General features: G+C 42.6%; 1 protein-coding gene and 1 pseudogene across 2 annotated transcripts; both read right to left on the bottom strand.

Moving 5' to 3' along the window:
* Positions 1–2447: 2447 nt before the first annotated feature.
* LOC139423029 (ribonucleoside-diphosphate reductase large subunit) lies at positions 2448–17574 on the bottom strand. 2 transcript variants are annotated; one of them, XM_071174600.1, is made up of 18 exons: positions 17495–17574; positions 15379–15467; positions 15101–15278; positions 11794–11954; positions 11660–11699; positions 11310–11472; positions 9547–9688; positions 9209–9292; positions 8831–8992; positions 8612–8691; positions 8326–8527; positions 7337–7486; positions 6994–7215; positions 6784–6860; positions 6500–6635; positions 6279–6374; positions 5926–6114; positions 2448–5662 (listed from the first exon to the last, which is right to left on the bottom strand). In XM_071174600.1, exons 2-18 carry the CDS (start codon positions 15445–15447, stop codon positions 5474–5476), a joined length of 2340 nt encoding a protein of 779 aa, XP_071030701.1. In that variant the 5' UTR covers positions 15448–15467; positions 17495–17574; the 3' UTR covers positions 2448–5473. The 2 variants fall into 2 exon arrangements, with proteins under 2 accessions (XP_071030701.1, XP_071030700.1); XM_071174599.1 differs by lacking the exon at positions 17495–17574 and adding an exon at positions 17194–17431.
* Positions 9392–9513, bottom strand: LOC139423296 (small nucleolar RNA SNORA17; annotated as a pseudogene).
* Positions 17575–19163: the final 1589 nt, after the last annotated feature.

Below are 19163 nucleotides of genomic sequence, written 5' to 3'. Positions count from 1 at the left end.
TTGCTATGAGACTTGAAATTGAGCTCAGGTGCATCCTGTTTTCATTGATCATTCTTGAGATGTTTCTTCAACTTGATTGGAATCCACCTGGTAAATTCAATTGATTGGACTTCATTTGGAAAGGCACACATCTGTCTTTGTAAGATCCCAGTTGATAGTGCATGTCAGATCAAAAACCAAGCCATGAGGTCGAAGGAATTAACTGTAGAGCGCCCGAGACAAGATTGGGTCGAGGCACAAATCAGCATTGAATGTCCCCAAGAACACAATGGCCTCCATCATCCTTAAATGGAAGAAGGTTGGAAACACCAACTCTACCTATAGCCAGCCGCCTGGCCAAACTGAGCAATCGGGGGAGAATGGCCTTGGTCAGGGAGGTCCTCTGTGGAGATGACAGAATATTCCAGAAAGACAACCATCTCTGCAGCACTCCACCAATCAGGCCTTTATGGTAGGGTGGACAGATTGCCAACCGTCACGTCTGGAGGAAACCTCGCACCATCCCTATGGTGAAGCATGGTGGTGGCAGCATCATGCTGTGGGGATGTTTTCAGTGGCAGGGACTAGAAGACTAGTCAGTAAGTTGTATTGTCATTTTTGTTTTGTATTTAAATGCTACTTTAAATGAGGACATGACACTGCAACAACATTTCCCCATGAGGACAATAAAGTCAGTAAGTAAGTCAGGATCGAGGGAAAGATGAATGGAGCAAAGTACAGAGAGATCCTTGATGAAAACCTGCTCCAGACCGCTCAGAACCTCAGACTGGGGCAAAGGTTCACCTTCCAACAGGACAATGACCTTAAGCACACAGCCAAGACAACACCAGGAGTGGCTTAAGGACAAGTCGCTGAATGTCCTTGAGTGAACCAGAAAAAGCCCGGACTTGAACCCGATTAAACATCTCTGGGGAGACATGAACATAGCTGTGCAGCACTGCTCCCCTAACAACCTAACAGAGCTTGAGAGGATCTGCAGAGAAGAATGGGAGAAACTCCCCAAATACAGGTGTGCCAAGCTTGTAATGTCATATCCAAGAAGACTCGAGGCTGTAATCGCTGCCAAAGGTGCTGAGTACTGAGTAAAGGGTCGGAATACTTATGTAAATGTGATATTTCAGGTTTTTTTTTTACATTTCTAAAAAAAAACAGTTTTTGCTTTGTAAATATGAGGTATTGTGTGTAGTTTGAGGGGGAAATGATTTAATCAATTTTAGAATAAGGCTGGAATGAAACAAAATGTGGAAAAGTTCAAGGGGTCTGAACATTTTCCGAATGCACTGTATACAGCTGACAGTCTCTTCCTTGTTGGTAAAGATGATTAATCTTTCCTCAGTCCCCCTTGCCCCCTCATCAGGCTGGTTTAGTCTGTTTGTATCTTTATGTTGCCTTGCGCAGGTCTCAGCTTGCAGAACACCTTCCTCTCCCCAGAGGTTGCCGCAGCAGCTCATTAATTCATCACCTGGAGCATCACATTCCCTCCCGTTCCCAGGCTTCACACAACACCGGAGTTCCTCCACTGTGGAAAAAAACCCACCTGGCCTTTAGCTCCCAGTGGCACAGTAGGCTGATGTAGCATCAGGGATGGGCTGATATCATCCCACTGTTCCCATCACGGAGCTCTAGCTAAACATCTAAACCCTCCCTAGATTTGATCAGCACTTGCACTACTATGTATTGAATGATTGTAGGCCTTCATATGCGGATGTATACATAACTTCCAACCAATAGGACATCTTACTATACATTTCTAGGAGATGCCGCCATCTGTACATTATGTTGAGTCTCACTTGTAGAATGTCTCACACAATTCTGGGCTTTTACCTAGGGTGCTTTGTTGTTTTAGCTATTATCTACTTAATCCATGTTTATCTTTATTGCTGCATTGGTCTCTAAGGTCCAGTTGTATATTTTATATTTATTTGTCTAGAAATGGTTTCACGTTTTACTTTTGCTAAGCACTTTAAACTGTATTTAAAAATTTTAAAAATACATGTGCTTGATAAAGTTATTTGAATACCTTTGTTAGGGGTTTGTCATAGAAATGAATGCCCAATCCCAAATGGATCCCTTACCACTTGTGAAGATCAGAGGATTTGACGAGTGTAAGCAATATAGTAATAGCTCCAACTTGCCCTCTGATATTCTAAGTGGAAGTTTTGCCATATTTCTGTCATGGAAATTTGTGCTCTTCTTATAACTAATTTCTGTGTTCTATTTAAGTGCTGTTCTATAAACCAATTTCTGTGTTCATGCAAGTGGTTGACTGAACAAATCCTCTTATCAGTAGCTGCAATTTGGCAGTATGCCCAGACCTTGTTTTGAGAACAAACTCACGTTATGAAACAGTATTGGTCGGTCACATGAATGAAACAAAACAGTAATGATGAATTAATTATGCTAAATCATGTGTTAGGCTCTAAATATCAGAGTAAGAACTCTACAGACACTATGAAAGCTTAAACCAAGTTTATTCACCCCAAAGGATTGAAAACCTGAACAAAGACATATACCCCAATTTGAGTGGTATCTTCCTCTTTAAACATTTCATCTTTATTACTAGGCAGGAAATGGTTATACAGGCAATAAACTGTTCCTTCTCCCTTACGGCGACCTCTACCCCCTTCCTCACTCATCCACAGGTCTCTCCCTTTATCAGTGCTGCCACATGTGACTTTTCCCCCTGCACTCAGCACATTCCAAGCTTAATTGCACCCACCATAACCATTAACTTCTGGTGTAAACCCTATGGCACTGCTCATGTATCTAACATAACTAATGATTAATAATATTTAAAATCCGAACCCATCACATGCAAATATAACTTGTCTGTTTATAGCCGTATAGAAGACAACTGCTGGGTCTACCCAGGAAGAGCTTCTGACAGACGTGTACTATGGTGCATTGAGTTGGTTGGAACCTCTCCAGCACGCTGATAATTATTCATTTACGATTGACTTTGAGTATCCCGGTGTAAGAACTTTTCCACAACATTTCTAATATCAATAACATTCTCAGATCTCCACAAGTGCATAGGGGTCCATTTGGGATTGGGCCCAACACTCACTATAGCACTTCTGGATTTAGGATTAGAAGATCCAGAGTGAAAGAAGCCCCATCTTCCTAATGCAATGCCCATCAAGTACCTTGTGTCCATGTACTGGTATTGCTGAACTACTGCAGTAGCGACCCGTCATTCAGGGCAGAGCCCTACCGGTTTAGATAAAGTAATAAATAATAATACAAATTCATTTTATTTTCATATTACCTGTTTTGCATGTTATTTTGGCATTAATACATGTCACATATCAGTTTGCAATAAATAAATTAAAATCATTGAGTTAATAAAGCTGCATACAAACATGGTCTCTTTTTTGATTTCTTGAGTAAGGCAGCTACAAAATGCAGGTGTTTCAGCCTACCGCAGTGCTTTCTGTGAGGGTGGGGCAGCCAGAGGAAAATACAGAGTGTAGGGGTTGGTAATGTTCTCTAGTGGCTCAGTGTTCTGTCACTCATGGGGACACTACGTCACTGCAAAATCTACAGGGAGAGCTCGAATATTCAAGCAAGCCCCATGGGTGCTGCCATAGAGTTACATTAGAAGTGCCCATCCAAGAAGGCTCAAGGTCATTGGCCACAGATAAAATTACATATCTACAGTAGGTTTGATTGGACTGATCATGTCAACATCATACTTTCAAAATCTTAACTAGCAAGCTAGCAGTCATCTTGAATCAAGTCGACAATCTACTGGCAAAGCCTTTTCAATTCTTGTCATATGAAGAGAAATTATAGCTAAAACGTATCAGTGCTCATCGGCCATAAACATTACACAAGTTAGAAATTGCAAATTCAACAATGAGTGGTTTGGAAGGAATCATTGGCTAACTGCAAGCATGGCAAAGCAATCACTAACATGCTATTTAGTGGAGTGGATGTGTGGTCCAAGTCTGGGTTTATGGGTCTCTTTTCCAATCTTAATAAGGATAAACATTCAACATTGGCCATGCTGTCATTCCATCACGACTTCTGCCGCTTTCAAAACTGGAAACTCGGAACTGTAAAATCTCTTTCTAGAGCTCAGATCTGAAGATCACTAACGTCATGATTCGACCTTGTTTTATTCCGAGTTCCCAGTTGTTTTGAAAGCACCAAAAATCCAGAGAATGCCAGACTTATCACACAGTTTGACACAATTTGCACACGAAGGACTTTCCTGTTCAAGTGAGCACAGTACAATAAGGTGAGTCCAAAAATGTATACCGCTGCATAAATGTAACGTCAGGGAGATAGTATTACTTAGCTACAGTATGTTGTGTAATAAGCTGTTAGTAGCCCATGTTTCTCACCCTAATCATTTGGTCCCTTTTCACCTCATAACATAGCCTACAGTTCAGACTTGGTGATGCACATGTAGCCTAAAGCCTGTTTTAGAGTAATGTAATCAAATATTGTAAGAGCTTTCATGGTCTACTTATATGTCCCCTTTATTTATCCTACGGTTGACCCGGTGCACAGGGAGAACACTAAGGGCCCATGTTTTGAGTTCTGTCACTGAAAATTTCAAAAGTGCTGAGCAAATATATTGACTACGTCCATCCTAGCTTATTCATTGTCTTAAATCGGAATTATGGATTGCCTCTTATCCGCTCGTTGTCCCCTTATGCCATAGTTTGTACATCTCAATTATCAGTAGAACCCACATTTGTTTTAGCAAGTCAGCTATGTTAAAAAAATAAAATAAAGGTCAGTAAATGTGCCTGAATGAACTGTTTCGCTGCCAAACAAGGCTCCGCTGATACCTAGGTGAAGCAGTGGTAAGATGTTGGGGCAGCTTTATATAGGCCCTAACAGTTTGTGGGCACCGTTATAGTTCAATTAAATGTATAGTTTAGTGTTATGTAGTTTTTTTTTTGCCCCACCAACATTTACATGCTAAAATGGTCACTGAAGTACTGTATACCTTACCATAAGTACCACAGGACATTGCATGAATGTCAAAACTTAATTACAAAGCACCCACCCCACAGGTAAAATACAAAGAATACACCATTGAAGTTAACTTCTTGAATGAAATTCAAATGATGAAATCCTTAGTATGTAAATCTAACAATGGAGTTCACACTTTCATTTTTTTTTTTAAACACCGAATTCTATACAAATCAAGCAGACAGTGTACCCAAGAGCAATAAATAGAAGACTGCCTGCAGTTAATAATCTGTGATAAGGCAGAGAAAAGCGCACCATGTACAGCACTACTTAGGCTACAGTAGCATGCCCACAAAAATACCATAATAGCCTGATCTATAAACCCCAAGTGTGAGCCTATGATCTGACATCAGGGCAGATAACTATGCCATTAACTGGCCTAAAGACAATCAGCGTGAGGTTCAATGATATTAAGGAGTTCAGTGGTCCACCGCAATAGTTAATTAACTAAAAGTGAGGATAGGAGAGGGAGTTAGGGGCCGGTCTAAGAGCCACACATCAGGCAGTCGTCACGGTTCTCCAGGGAACACACCATAGCGGCTCTGTTGAGCTCCTTGATCTCCTCCTCGTTCTTAACCGACAGAGACTCTTTCAGCTTCTCCTTGTTCAAGGTGAACTGGATGGGGTTGGCTGCAGGCTTGGTCCTCAGGTAGTACATGCCTGTCTTCAGACCCTGAGAAAAGAACAGCAGCGTTCGGTTTATATTTAGCACTGCTTTGATCCTCCCTAGCCAGCCCCCGCAAAAGTGCTATCGATCACTCCAAGTGCCAGCTGTCCAGGGTCCTCGGCGTAGATGTCGGCTTGTCACTCATGACACAGGCTCGACACTTAGTCGGACTGCAACGGCTCGAGCAGCCATTTTAGCCCAGGGTTGAGGATAGCCCTGGGCTGGGACCATGTAGTGCTCTATAGATTTCAATAGTCAAGCAGACTCACCTGCTTCCAGCCGTAGAAGTGCATGCTGGTGAGCTTGCCGTAGTTGGGCTCAGCGATGTGGATGTTGAGGGACTGGCTCTGGTCTATGAAGGCACCGCGGTCAGCAGCCATCTTCAGAATAGTCTTCTGGGAGATCTCCCACACAGTCTTATACAGCTCCTTCAGGTCATCTGGGATCTCAGCAATGCCCTAAAGACAAGTAACAATGTAATTAGGACAATGACTACTGAAAAGGATAACACTTCAAATCTAACAAAAAGTCACATGACATAACACACAGTCAATAGGGCATAATTGCACTCCAATTGCTCTTCATTGATTAGAGCTGTAATGTGATGGGTCTGGGTTCTCACCTGGATGGATCCGTTCTGACCAATCAGTTGGTTTTTCATCTCCTCGTTCCACAGCCCTCGCTCTGTTAGGTCCTTCAACAGGTGGGGGTTCACAATCTGCAGGTGACACAAAACCAAAACATTAGCGCTCACACACACACCCCTCCTTAAAGTGTTTGAGTATGCTGTGTATGTCAGCAGAGGTCTAAGTGTCTGTGGAACCCCCAGAGAGTGATACTGACCTGGAACTCCCCAGAGAGGACTCTGCGGGTGTAAATGTTACTGGTGTAGGGCTCGATGGACTCATTGTTGCCCAGGATCTGGGCTGTGGAGGCGGTGGGCATAGGGGCCAGCAGCAAACTGTTCCTGACACCATGCCTGGAGAAGCGGGGGGGGGGGTAAGTGAGGTGGTGATGAGACAAAGGCTAGGACATATAAGTCCACATGGAGGGCTTGGTTGATAATGTATGTGTTGAGACTAACTGTAGTTGCATTGGTAAAATGGAGGACAAGGTTGACAACTTACTTGGCAATCTTTTCCTTGAGAAGTTTCCAGTCCCACAGGTCAGTTGGGGTTTTGTCCCACATGTCATACTGAAGGATCTAAGGAAAAATGCTAACTGTTTAAGCACAAGACACCAACCAGAAAGGCCTGAAATTAACAAGTTAGTGTGTGTAGGATTTCTGTTTTTGGCTATCTAACATCTCAGTTATGTTTTAGTGTGGTGGTACTCACTCCTTTGCTGACAGGGGAGCCTGGGTAGGTTTGGTAGGCACCAAGCTCAGCAGCCAGCTCACAGCTGGACTCCAGAGAAGCGTAGTAGATGGTCTCAAATATCTGAGTGTTGAGCTTTTGGGCCTCAGCACTCTCAAAGGGGAAACGCATCAGAATGAAGGCATCAGCCAGACCCTGGACACCAATACCAATGGGCCTGTGGCGCTTGTTGGAGTTCTCAGCCTAGTTAGAAAGAACAACCGGCATGGGAAATCAGTTACAGGTCAACATGAAGACATAACTTGTAGAATCATCTGTCTTGCTGATCATTATTAGTACCACTACATTTAATTATAGACTGTACCTCGATCACAGGGTAGTAGTTGATCTCGATGATCTTGTTGAGGTTCCTAACGATGACCTTGGTGACATAGGCCAGCTTGTTGAAGTCAAATGTTTTCTCTGGGGTGACGTACATGTTGAGGGCGATTGACGCCAGGTTACACACTGCCACCTGAGATTGGGAAACAGGAGCCAGATAGATTAGCATCACACTTTAAAAACAGCTGTTTTGTGTGATCAACATTTATTTTCAACAATATACAAATCATCAAAATGTTCAAAATGTTTTGGGATTAAGTATGGATATTCTCAGAAAGCAGCCTTGGGTGATAGATAGTAGGGATGGGCATTTACATTTTTGACTGAGTACTCGCATAATTTTCTTCGGTGTACTAGAGCAAAAACAATTACATAAAATCTACAGTGAAATCGGAAAGTATTCTGACCGTGACATTTTCCACATTTTGTTATGTTACTGCTTTTTTCTAAATTGGATTAAATATTTCTCAACCTACACACAATACCTCATAATGACAAAACAAAAACAGGTTTTTAGAAATGTTTGCAAAATTATAAAAATATGACATTTACATAAGTAGTCAGACCCTTTACTCAGTACTTTGTTGAAGCACCTTTGGCAGCGATTACAGCCTCAAGTCTTCTTGGGTATGACGCTACAAGCTTGGCACACCTATATTTGGGGAGTTTCTCCCCACATATTTTTGGCAAGTAGGCAAACAAGTAGGCAAACATGCTGCCCCCCCAAAATACACAACACTATCACATACACACATCACCTAGTGCCTTTACATGACATTACATTCACTGAAGGATTCCAGCTTTTAAAGGTTTCCATTAGCCGTTAATAGCCAGCTTTTGATGATAATAATCATTTAAAAAAGCCGATGAATAAAATTGGCACCTGCCAATTGTCTGGGAGAAAATAAATATTGTGCCATTTCAGACACCGCCTCAGTAGTTCCAAAAGTTTAGGTAATCTGTTTCCCTCACCTCATCATGGCTGGTGTACTCTACAATTTCGGTACAGAGGTTACTGGACTTGATGGTTCCCAGGTTCTGATGGTTACTTTTCCTGTTGCAGGCGTCCTTGTAGAGCATGTAAGGGGTGCCCGTCTCAGTCTGGGACTCAATGATGGCGTGCCACACCTGTTGGGCCTTTACCACCCGCTTCACACGACCCTCTTGCTCATACCTGGGGTAAGACAGGACCAGTGAGACACTGCACACAAAGCTGAGACTGGTATATATCTGGTATGTATCTCTATACCAGTCTTACCTGGTATAGAGATTCTCAAACTCCTCCCCCCAGCACTCGTCCAGTCCAGGGCAGTCACTGGGGCACATCAAGGACCAGTCCTGTGGGTACAATACACCATGAGTACTGATATCTTCAAGATATCAGAAAGAAATAAAACCGTTCCATATTCCTTTCTTTATCACTAAATTCCATTTCCCGTTTGAACAATTCAGTTTGTACACGGATGTTGCTGCATACCTGGTTGCTCTCCACTCTCTTCATAAAGAGGTCAGGGATCCACATGCCGTAGAACAGATCTCTGGCCCTCTGCTCTTCCTTCCCCGTGTTCTTCTTCAGGTCCAAGAAGTCAAACACATCAAAGTGCCACGGCTCCAGGTACATGGCAAACGCACCAGGTCTCTGAGGAGAGGGGAATGAGAGAGGGCGTTAACTGTCTGATGAATGTACAGTAAACACAGGCCACAGTCTGAAAGACAGTATGCATGTTCTCAGAGCCATCAGCCTTGGGTGTAGAGGATGGGTTCTCTCTGCACAGAACGCTAATGCACATCAGTGAGGTCATCCTGTGGCCAGAGTCAATAACACAACCTCTAGCAAATCTCATTTCTTTCTCACCTTGTTGCCTCCCTGGTCCACGTAGCGTGCTGTGTTGTTGTACACTCGGAGCATGGGAACAAGCCCATTGGAATTGCCATTTGTCTGAAAAAGAAACATGTAAAAAGCCTTAGTTAATGAGAGACTTGCCAAGCGTTACAATGAAAAGGCATTTCTGGTTATTTATAAAACGCCTTCCCCCACTATGTCGGAGCAATCAATCGTCCACTATTCTGGTTCGTTGGAGTAGACATAGCCATCACTCTCTGCCCCTCATGACACAGGCTCGACACTTACAGTCAGACTGCAACGCCTCAAGGGCCAGTCTTATTTATAAAACGCGACCGTGTGATCCTCACCCCAGCGATGTAGCTGCCCGTGGCTCTGATGCAGCTGACTGCCACTCCGATGCCCCCTGCTGATTTTGAGATTAGGGCACACTGCTTCAGGGTGTCGTAGATGCCCTCGATGCTGTCGTCCTTCATGGCCAGCAGGAAACAGCTGAAAATCAACAAGGACAACCCATATAAAACCCATCAAGCACCTTTCTGGGTTGCACCTGGAACGGTCTATGTCTATAGTTTCTAAACTCAGCAAAAAAAGAAACGCCCTCTCACTGTCAACTTTGTTTACTTTCAGCTAACTTAACATGCGTAAATATTTGAATGAACATAACAAGATTCAACAACTGTGACAAACTGAACAAGTTCCACAGACATTATTCAATTTCTGTTAGTCACATACATGTTTCCCTGAACAAAGGGAGGGAGGTCAAAATCAAACAGTCAGTATCTGGTGTAGCCACCAGCTGCATTAAGCACTGCAGTGCATCTCCTCCTCATTGACTGCACCGGATTTGCCCGTTCTTGCTGTGAGATGTTGCCCCATTCTTCCACCAAGACACTTGCAAGTTCCTGTACATTTCTGGGGGGGATGGCCCTAGCCCTCACCCTCTGATCCAACAGGTCCCAGACATGCTCAATGGGATTGAGATCCGGGCTCTTTCTTTGCTGGCCATGGCAGAACACTGACATTCCGGTCTTGCAGTAAATGATGCACAGAACGAGCAGTATGGCTGGTGGCATTGTCATGCTGGAGGGTCATGTCAGGATGAGCCTGCAGGAAGGGTACCACATCAGGGAGGTCTTCCCTGTAATGCACACCGTTGAGATTGCCTGCAATGACAACAAGCTCAGTCCGATGATGATGTGAAACACCGCCCCAGACCACGACAGACCCTCCACTTCCAAATCGATCCCGCTCCAGAGTACAGGCCTCTGTGTTACGCTAATTCCTTTGACGATAAACACAAATCTGACCATCACCCCTGGTGAGACAAAACCGCGACTCGTCAGTGAAGAGCACTTTTTGACAATCCTGTCTGGTCCAGCAACTGTGGGTTTGTGCCCATAGGCGATGTTGTTGCCGGTGATGTCTGGTGAGGACCTGCCTGACAACAGGCCTACAAGCCCTCAGTCCAGCCGCTCTCAACCTATTGCGGACAGTCTGAGCACTGATGGAGGGATTGTGAGTTCCTGGTGTAACTTGGGCAGTTGTTGCCATCCTGTACCTGTCCCGCAGGTGTGATGTTCAGATGTACCGATGTTGTTCCACGTGGTCTGCCACTGCGAGGACGATGAGCTGTCCGTCCTGTCTCCCTGTAGCGCTGTCTTAGGTGTCTCACAGTACGGACATTGCAATTTATTGCCCTGGCCTCATCTGCAGTCTTCATGCCTAAGGCATGTTCACACAGATGAGCAGGGACCTAGGGCATCTTTCTTTTGGTGTTTGTTAGAGTCAGTAGAAAGGCCTCTTTAGTGTCCTAACTTTTCATAACTGTGACCTTAATTGCCTACCGTCTGTAAGCTGTTAGTGTCTTAACGACATTCCACTGGTGCATGTTCATTAATGGTTTATGGTTCATTGAACAAGCATGGGAAACAGTGTTTAAACCCTTTACAATGAAGATCTGTGAAGTTACTTGGATTTTTACAAATTATCTTTGAAAGACAGGGTCCTGAAAAAGGTAAGGTTCTTTTTTTCCCTGAGTTTATAATTCAGTAATCATAGCCATTACATTGAGTAATGGCTTATAGTAGGATGGCTGTTAGTAAGCGCTTACCTAGACAGCTGTGGGCGGTTGGTGCCAGCATTGAAGAGTGTGGGGGAAGCGTGGGTGAACCACTTCTCTGACAGCAGGTTGTAAGTCTCGATGGCAGCATCAATGTCAGTCTTATGAATCCCAACTGCCACCCTCATGAGCATGTGCTGTGGTCGCTCAGCAACTACACAATAACAGGACAGATCAGCATGACGGCTGGAGCTCATCTGAACCACATATTTCCACAAGTTGCTCCGATAATGTGTCTGTTTGACCAAGTGTCACTGGTGATGAGCCCTAATCCAATATGTTCATGTCATGAAAAGAAGTCAATTCTGACAGGGAGGGAATGTATCTATGAGCCAACTCACCTTTCCCATCAATTTTCAGCAAATAGGACCGCTCAAGTGTCTATGTAAAAAAAATACAAATTTGTTTACTCTCCTACAATTGCAGAATTGACTTAAATTGCTATTGCTCATAAACCATGTACTGTAAAAATTACCTTGAATCCAAAGAAGTTATAGGAGAAGTCCCGGTCAAAGATAATGGCCGAGTTGAGGCGGTCCTTGTTTTCTAGGACAATGTCGAGTGTTTCCTTGGCGACCATGGGAGAGTGCCGTTTGTTTAGCGGGTTGATATAGTTGTATAGATCCTCCACCACATCTGCAACAGAATTGACGAAGAAAATAAGATGGTTAAAAATAGATGATTTTTTCGGATACACTAGTTTGCAGTGCTGTAGTACGCAAGCCCAGGACTGACTCGAGTTCCGATTTTCATGACTTTTGACTACCATTGGTGAATCGGACTTGCATTTGCACTGGAAAGGCTACTATGATAAGCAGAATATTAGCAGCACTGGGTACGCAGAGCAGCGAGGGTTGTTCTCTAGCTAGTAATAGGACTGATGCGCCACACCGGCACACGCAGCCCATATCAGAAGGTGAACTTCGGTGACACAAGCAATGAGTGTGGGCAGACAGGCTCCACTCCGCCACCAACCGTAGGCTAGACATTACGCAAGCAACTCACGTCCCTGTAACCACCAGCCTACTATTTAGCATTGCCTTGTTAATACTATTGTTTTACATTTCATGAAGCTCTTTGTTTCTTGAGTTTAAAAGTCTCTTCCCATAAGTATTGAAAAGTAGGCTGTCTTTGAACGTGTAGTGCCTCTCTACGCTCCCACTTTCCCATGTCTCCCTTTAGTTCACACTCTGGAATAAATATTAAAAATATAAATATTTGTGGGCCATCACAAAAAAAAGTAGCCGAGCGCCTGTTAAAATTATTGCAAATAATACTCTGATCAATCTGACAGGAGAAATAGCCAATTCAGTCTAGAGAACATTCATCCCGTCAAAACACCTGTACAAATTTGACATACCTATTGAACATTATATTGGGGCGGCAGGGTAGCCTAGTGGTTAGAGCGTTGGACTAGAAACCGGAAGGTTCAAATCCCCGAGCTGACAAGGTACAAATCTGTCGTTCTGCCCCTCAACAAGGCAGTTAACCCACTGTTCCTAGGCTGTCATTGAAAATAAGAATTTGTTCTTAACTGCCTAGTTAAATAAAGGTAAAAAAATATATAATCATTTAAATATATGTGTGAGAACGTTAATTTTTTCATAAGCTATTGCATATTTCAGGCAAATATGACCATTGTGCAACAGAAGGAAATGCTCACATGAAAAATCATCCCGCCACTAGTTGTTGACAGACTTCTGCCAAATCAATACAGGCGCAAATATAGCAACAGATGATCATCGAGCCAGCAAACAAGCAAGCAAAAAATAAAACAGCAGTAGGCCTAACCAAAACACCAAATGTCTAAAGAACATAAGTTGTTAAATATTAATGTGGTATACTTTGTTAAACTCAGACTTGAGCACTTGGAACAGAACTTGAGCACTAGGCCTGACTTCAGCCATTGGGACTCTTAGGTGCTTCTAGCAACGCAGGTGTATTTACAGTGCATTCGGAAAGTATTCAGACCCCTTACGTTTTCCAAATTTTGTTACATTAGCCTTATTCTAAAATGTATGAAATAATTTCCCCCCTTCAATCTACACACAATGACAAAAAAACTCAAAATATATATTTTTTATTACATAAAATATCACATTTACACAAGTATTCAGACCGTTAACCCAGTACATTGTTGAAGCACCTTTTTTTTAGTGATTACAGCCGAGTACGACGCTACAAGCTTGGCACACCTGTATTTGGGGAGTTTCTCCCATTCTTCTCTGCAGATCCTCTCAAGCTCTGTCAGGTTGGATGGGGAGTGTCGCTGCACAGTTATTTTCATATCTTTCCAGAGATATTCAAACAGGTTCAAGTCCAGGAACTTGCTGGGCCATTCAAGGACATTCAGAGACTTGTCCCAAAGCCACTGCTGCATTGTCTTGGCTATGTGCTTAGGGTGGTTCTCCTATTGGAAGGTGAACCTTTGCCCCAGTCTGTGCTCTGGAACAGGTTTTCATCAAGGATCTCTTTGTACCGCTCATTTTTCCTTCGATCCTGACTAGTCTCCCAGTCACTGTCGCTGAAAAACATCCCCACAGCATGATGCTGCCACCACCACGCTTCCCTTAGGGATGGTAGCAGGTTTCCTCCAGAGGTGACACTTAGCATTCATGAAAAAGAGTTCAATCTTGGTTTCTCATGGTCTGATAGTCATTTACATGCCTTTTGGCAAACTCCAAGCGGGCTGTCACGAGCCTTTGACTGAAGAGTTGCTTCAGTCTGGCCACTACCATAAAGGCCTGATTGGTGGAGTGCTGCAGAGATGGTTGTCCTTCTGGAAGGTTCATCCATCTCCACAGAGGAACTTTGTCAGAGTGACCATCGGGTTCTTGGCAACCTCCCTGACCAATGCCCTTCTCCCCCGATTGATCAGTTTGGCCAGGCGGCCAGCTCTAGCAAGAGTCTTGGTGGTTCTAAACTTCTTCCATTTAAGAATGTGGCCAATGTGTTTTTAGGAACCTTCAACGGGACAGAAATATGTTGGTACCCTTCCCCAGATATGTGCCTCAACACAATCATGTCTTGGAGCTCTACAGACAACCCCTTCGCCCTCATGGCTTGGTTTTTGCTCTGACATGCACTGTCAACTGCGGGACCTTATATAGACAAGTGTATGCCTTTCCAAATCATGTCAAATCAATTGAATTTACCACAGGTTGGAGAAACATCAAGGGTGATCAATGGAAACAGGATGCACCTGAGCTCAATTTCGAGTCTCATACTGTAGCAAAGTGTCTATAAATACTTATTTACATAAGGTATTTAAGTTTATTTTATTTAGAAAAAAATTCCAAAAACCTGCTTTCACTTTGTCATTATAGGGTATTGTTTGTATATCGATAAGGGGGAAAAAGTATTAATTCAAGGCTGTAACATATATATATATTTTTTTAAAGGGGTCTGAATACTTTCCAAATGCACTGTACATACACTAGCATTGGTTTCAATTTTATTGAGTTTCACAAAAACAGTCAGTGGGAAGCCAGAAATTAAATACAATTCCATTTCAATTGCGCCGGTGGGCAGGATTGTTGATCAATATGGTACAGGGAATTTGAGTCAATATCTAAATGAGCATATTATTAAACATACTTTCCAAGCATGGGTCTGTTATATACCATATTCCCCTCTGCAAGTTGGATATCTGAGCCAGTGAATGTGGTGGCTTAAAATATGCTACTTTGACCAAGCCTGATAACTGAGCAGTACGCATAACTTTTAAAACAAAGGTCAGAAGAATTACAGTTTGAGAGAGAGCAAGTGCGAGAGAGACTTACCGCTGAAAACCTTCTTGGTCTCCTTGTGCAGGTTGGAGACTGCGATGCGGGCAGCCAGGATGGCATAGTCTGGGTGTTTGGTGGTGAGTGTGGCAGCGATCTCTGCAGCCAGCGTGTCCAGCTCCACTGTGGTGACCCCATTGTACAGACCTTGGATGACCTTCATGGTGATCTGGGTCTGAAAGGTTTAACAGGCAGAGTATTGGGTTATGTTGCACACAGAAAATGCTACAATTGACAAACAATAGAAATACATTGAACATAAAATGTCAACTTACTGGATCGACAAAGTCAGAGTTGAGTCCATAGCACAGCTTCTGGATGCGGGAGGTGATCTTGTCAAACATGACACGCTCTTGGCGCCCATCTGAAAATGATGTAAAGACTGAAGTGTTAGTCAGAAATCACTTCAATAACATGAATGTGTGCCATGGAAAAAGAACATTAAAGTGAATGTCAGTCATATTTCCCCAAAGCTTTAAAACTCGTGACTAGTATCTATGCAGAATAAGAATATAAAAACACAACATGCAACAATTTCAAAGATTTTACTGGGATACTGTTCATAAGGAAAATCAGTCAATTGAAATAACTTCATTAGGCCTTAATCTATGGCTTTCACATGACTGGGAATACAAATATGTATTTGTAGGTTAAATACCTAAAAATAAAAAATAAAGTAGGGGCATGGATCAGAAAACCAGTCGGTTTCTGGTGTGACCACCATTTGCCTCATGCAGCGCGATATCTCCTTCGCATAGAGTGGACCGGGCTGTTGATTGTAATCTGTGGAATGTTGTCCCACTTCTCTTCAATGGCTGTGCAAAGTTGCTGGACATTGGCAGGAACTGGAACACGCTGCCGTACGCGTCGATCCAGAGCATCCAAACGTGCTCAATAGGTGACATGTCTGGTGAGTATGCAGGCCATGGAAGAACAGTCACTTTCAGCTTCCAAGGATTGTGTACAAATCCTTGCGACATGGGGCTGTGCATTATCATGCTGAAACATGGTGATGGTGCCGATGAATGGCACGACAATGGGCTTCAGGATCTCGTCACGGTACCTCTGTGCATTCAAATTGCCATTGATAAAATGCAATTGTGTTTGTCGTCAGTAGCTTATGCCTGCCCATACCATAACCCCATCATGGGGCACCTTGTTACCAACGTTGACACCAGCAAACCGCTCACCCACACGCCATACACATTGTCTGCGGTTGTGAGGCCAGTTGGACGTACTGCCAAATCCTTTAAAACGACGTTGAAGGTGGCTTATGGTAGAGAAGTGAACATTCAATTCTCTGGCAACAACTCTGGTGGACATTCCTGCAGTCAGCATGCCAATTGCACACTTCTGCTAAATTAACAGGGATGGTAACAAATTTGTGCACAAAATTGGAGAGAAACACATTTTTTTGCGCATATGTACATTTTCTGGAACCTTATATTATAACACATGTTGCGTTTATGTTTGTTCAGCCTGCTAACGTCCTGTTTTGTAAACCAGAAAGTTGTTTTGGGGAAAAGTAACAAAATTGAAATATTTGAAAATGTTAGTTAGCTACTGTATATGACTACTTAATTGATGGGATAATAAATCACTTCCAATCAAATTACCTATGTAGAGGTTAGCTAACCAACATTTTTAACAATTAGGCGCCAAGTTTGACAAAGACTGAGCATTCCTGTCTTGATCTAGTTAACGCGTTCAGTTCGATTTCTGAATTGGTGGGTGAAGTTACCTAAGCAACTAAATTAGCTACGTGGTCTTCAAAAAATATGTTCAATTAATATGGACATGTGTTAACTACTGTTAGCCAACAACATTACATGTGTTATATTATAGCTAACTAACCTTAGCTAACTAGATTACTAGGTTAGCATTATAGCTACGCAGAAAGCTAGATTAGCCAACCAGCTGACAGTAGCTAGCAACCAAACTAGGCGAAGTCATTCAACGTGGTTAATTTGAAAGTATATACTAACTACAGTAAAATACTCAAGCTTGCTTGTACGAAGAAGCATGAGATCAAGACACAGACAATTGACAAGTACAGTAACTTGCTATCATTCCTACCATAAAGGACCTACCTCGCTTTATCACATGCATGTTGACAAGGGTTGTTTTCTTGCCAGAGAAAGTGCGAAATATAAGAATAATACTGTATATAGCTTAGAATGTAGCGGTACAATAATACAATATTTTACGCTAGCAACCGCCGCTGACTTCAAATGAGGAGGATAAAGCGCGAATAACTGAAATAACCCGCCACAAACTCCTTTGGCACAACATTTGTAGCCAATCAGAGGAAGGAGGAAGAACGAAGCCACAGAACAATGGTTGGTTATAAACATCTTTGGAGAGGCCCAACTCGGCGGAAAATCTGTCTACCTCCAGCAAGTGATATTTTTTTCGTCCACCAAGCAAGGAGCTGTTGTATGGAGGTCAATGAGAGTTTCGACTTTGTTCAACAACAAAAAATGAATGGCTTATTTTCTACGTGATGTTTATTTGATCAAAAATAAGTTTGGTAATGCTTTACATTGTTACGAGTGTACTGATATAAATATAACACGTGACAGTCTGCAGCATATTCATGGCATGAGGCTAGGATTTCTCCATGGAATACAGACAGTTTACAATAATGAGATGTATCCACCAATCCAAATAAATTATAGGCGGGCGCTAGACACCCCACCGTGCCGTTTTGTGGACAACGACTCCCATTCGTATCTTGTCAGTTTATCCATAATCTTTGGTTAAACCAATTACAGCGGCTAGTTCTCGTTAGTTTCCGTGTTTCAGTCAGCTGTCACCATAAACAAAATCTGGCGGGATATTTTGAAACGTAGGCTAGGTAATTTGCTAGGTAATCATCAACCTACTCTTTACAATACTGACTGATCAAATAAGGATGATGAATGCTCAGAGGCATTTCTTAGAAGACATCTTACAGTAAGAGGACCATAAAACTATTTTAATAAGTTACATTCTTGAACAACATACCGGTATTCACCTTTGCACAAGTCTGCTTTAAAATGTTTCCCAGCAAATACACGAATTGTTAGATTCTTTGTTATTCTATCTAAAAATGGGTATATTACAATAGACAATGTGGTTATGGTTCATTTTTTTTAAACTTACAAAGTGACTGCATTGCTCCTCCTTGTTTTGACAAAATGAACAGTTTATTAAAAATGGCAGTCAGTCCATGTGCACAAGTTAGGCTATAGCACCCTCTGCTGTATGTTTCAATACCCTGTTTGTATAGAAGCCTGGCTTGTCAGAGACCCTTTGAAACAAAACAATATATCCACACTATAAATTGGGAACTGTGTAATTTTATAATGAAGGTACAATACAACTTTATATTATAAAGTACTAATATAAATATATTATAACCTTCATAAGCATATCTTCCACAATGGCTCCCCATCTCTTCCTGTCCTGGGCTATTTGAATTAGGTGAGTCTTATCTGGTCATGAGCTCAGGCTCAAAAGTTTGCTGCTAGGTCATTCTTGGGCTTTTCATCTTCATCTGCTGGCTGTCCCCAACAGAGGTTACAGACTCGTAGCTGATGGGTTAAGATGGGGATCAGCAACAAGATTCAGCCGCGGGCCAATTTTTTCGTCAGCAGATGGTCGGAGGGCAGAACATAATTACAAATCATATGACCGCAAGAATCCCAAATAGATATACAGTGCATTCGGAAAGTTTTCAGACCCCTTGGCTTTTTCCACATTTTGTTTCGTAACAGCCTTATTCTAAAATGTATTTGTTTTTTCCCTCAAACTACACACTATACCCCATAATTACAAAGCAAAAACAGTTTTTTAGACATTTTTGCTGAAATATCACATATACATAAGTATTCAGACCCTTTACTCTGAACTTTGTTGATGCATCTTTGGCAGCGATTACAGCAGAGTACGAAGCTACATGCTTGGCACACCTGTATTTGGGGAGTTTCTCCCATTCTTCTCTGCAGATCATCTTAAGCTTTGTCAGGTTGAATGGGGAGCGTCGCTACACAGCTATTTTCAGGTCTCTCCAGAGATG

The sequence above is a fragment of the Oncorhynchus clarkii genome, chromosome 12, assembly GCF_045791955.1.
Source record: "Oncorhynchus clarkii lewisi isolate Uvic-CL-2024 chromosome 12, UVic_Ocla_1.0, whole genome shotgun sequence".
NCBI classification, from domain to species: Eukaryota; Metazoa; Chordata; class Actinopteri; order Salmoniformes; family Salmonidae; genus Oncorhynchus; species Oncorhynchus clarkii.
This window is presented reverse-complemented; position numbering and strand designations above follow the sequence as displayed.

Coding starts and splice junctions, on each gene's coding strand:
- LOC139423029 (XM_071174599.1), bottom strand. Junction 6,861..6,993: donor GCTCCCCTGTCAGCAAAGGA/GTGAGTACCACC, acceptor ATTTTTCCTTAG/ATCCTTCAGTATGACATGTG. Junction 5,663..5,925: donor ACTTCTACGGCTGGAAGCAG/GTGAGTCTGCTT, acceptor TTCTTTTCTCAG/GGTCTGAAGACAGGCATGTA.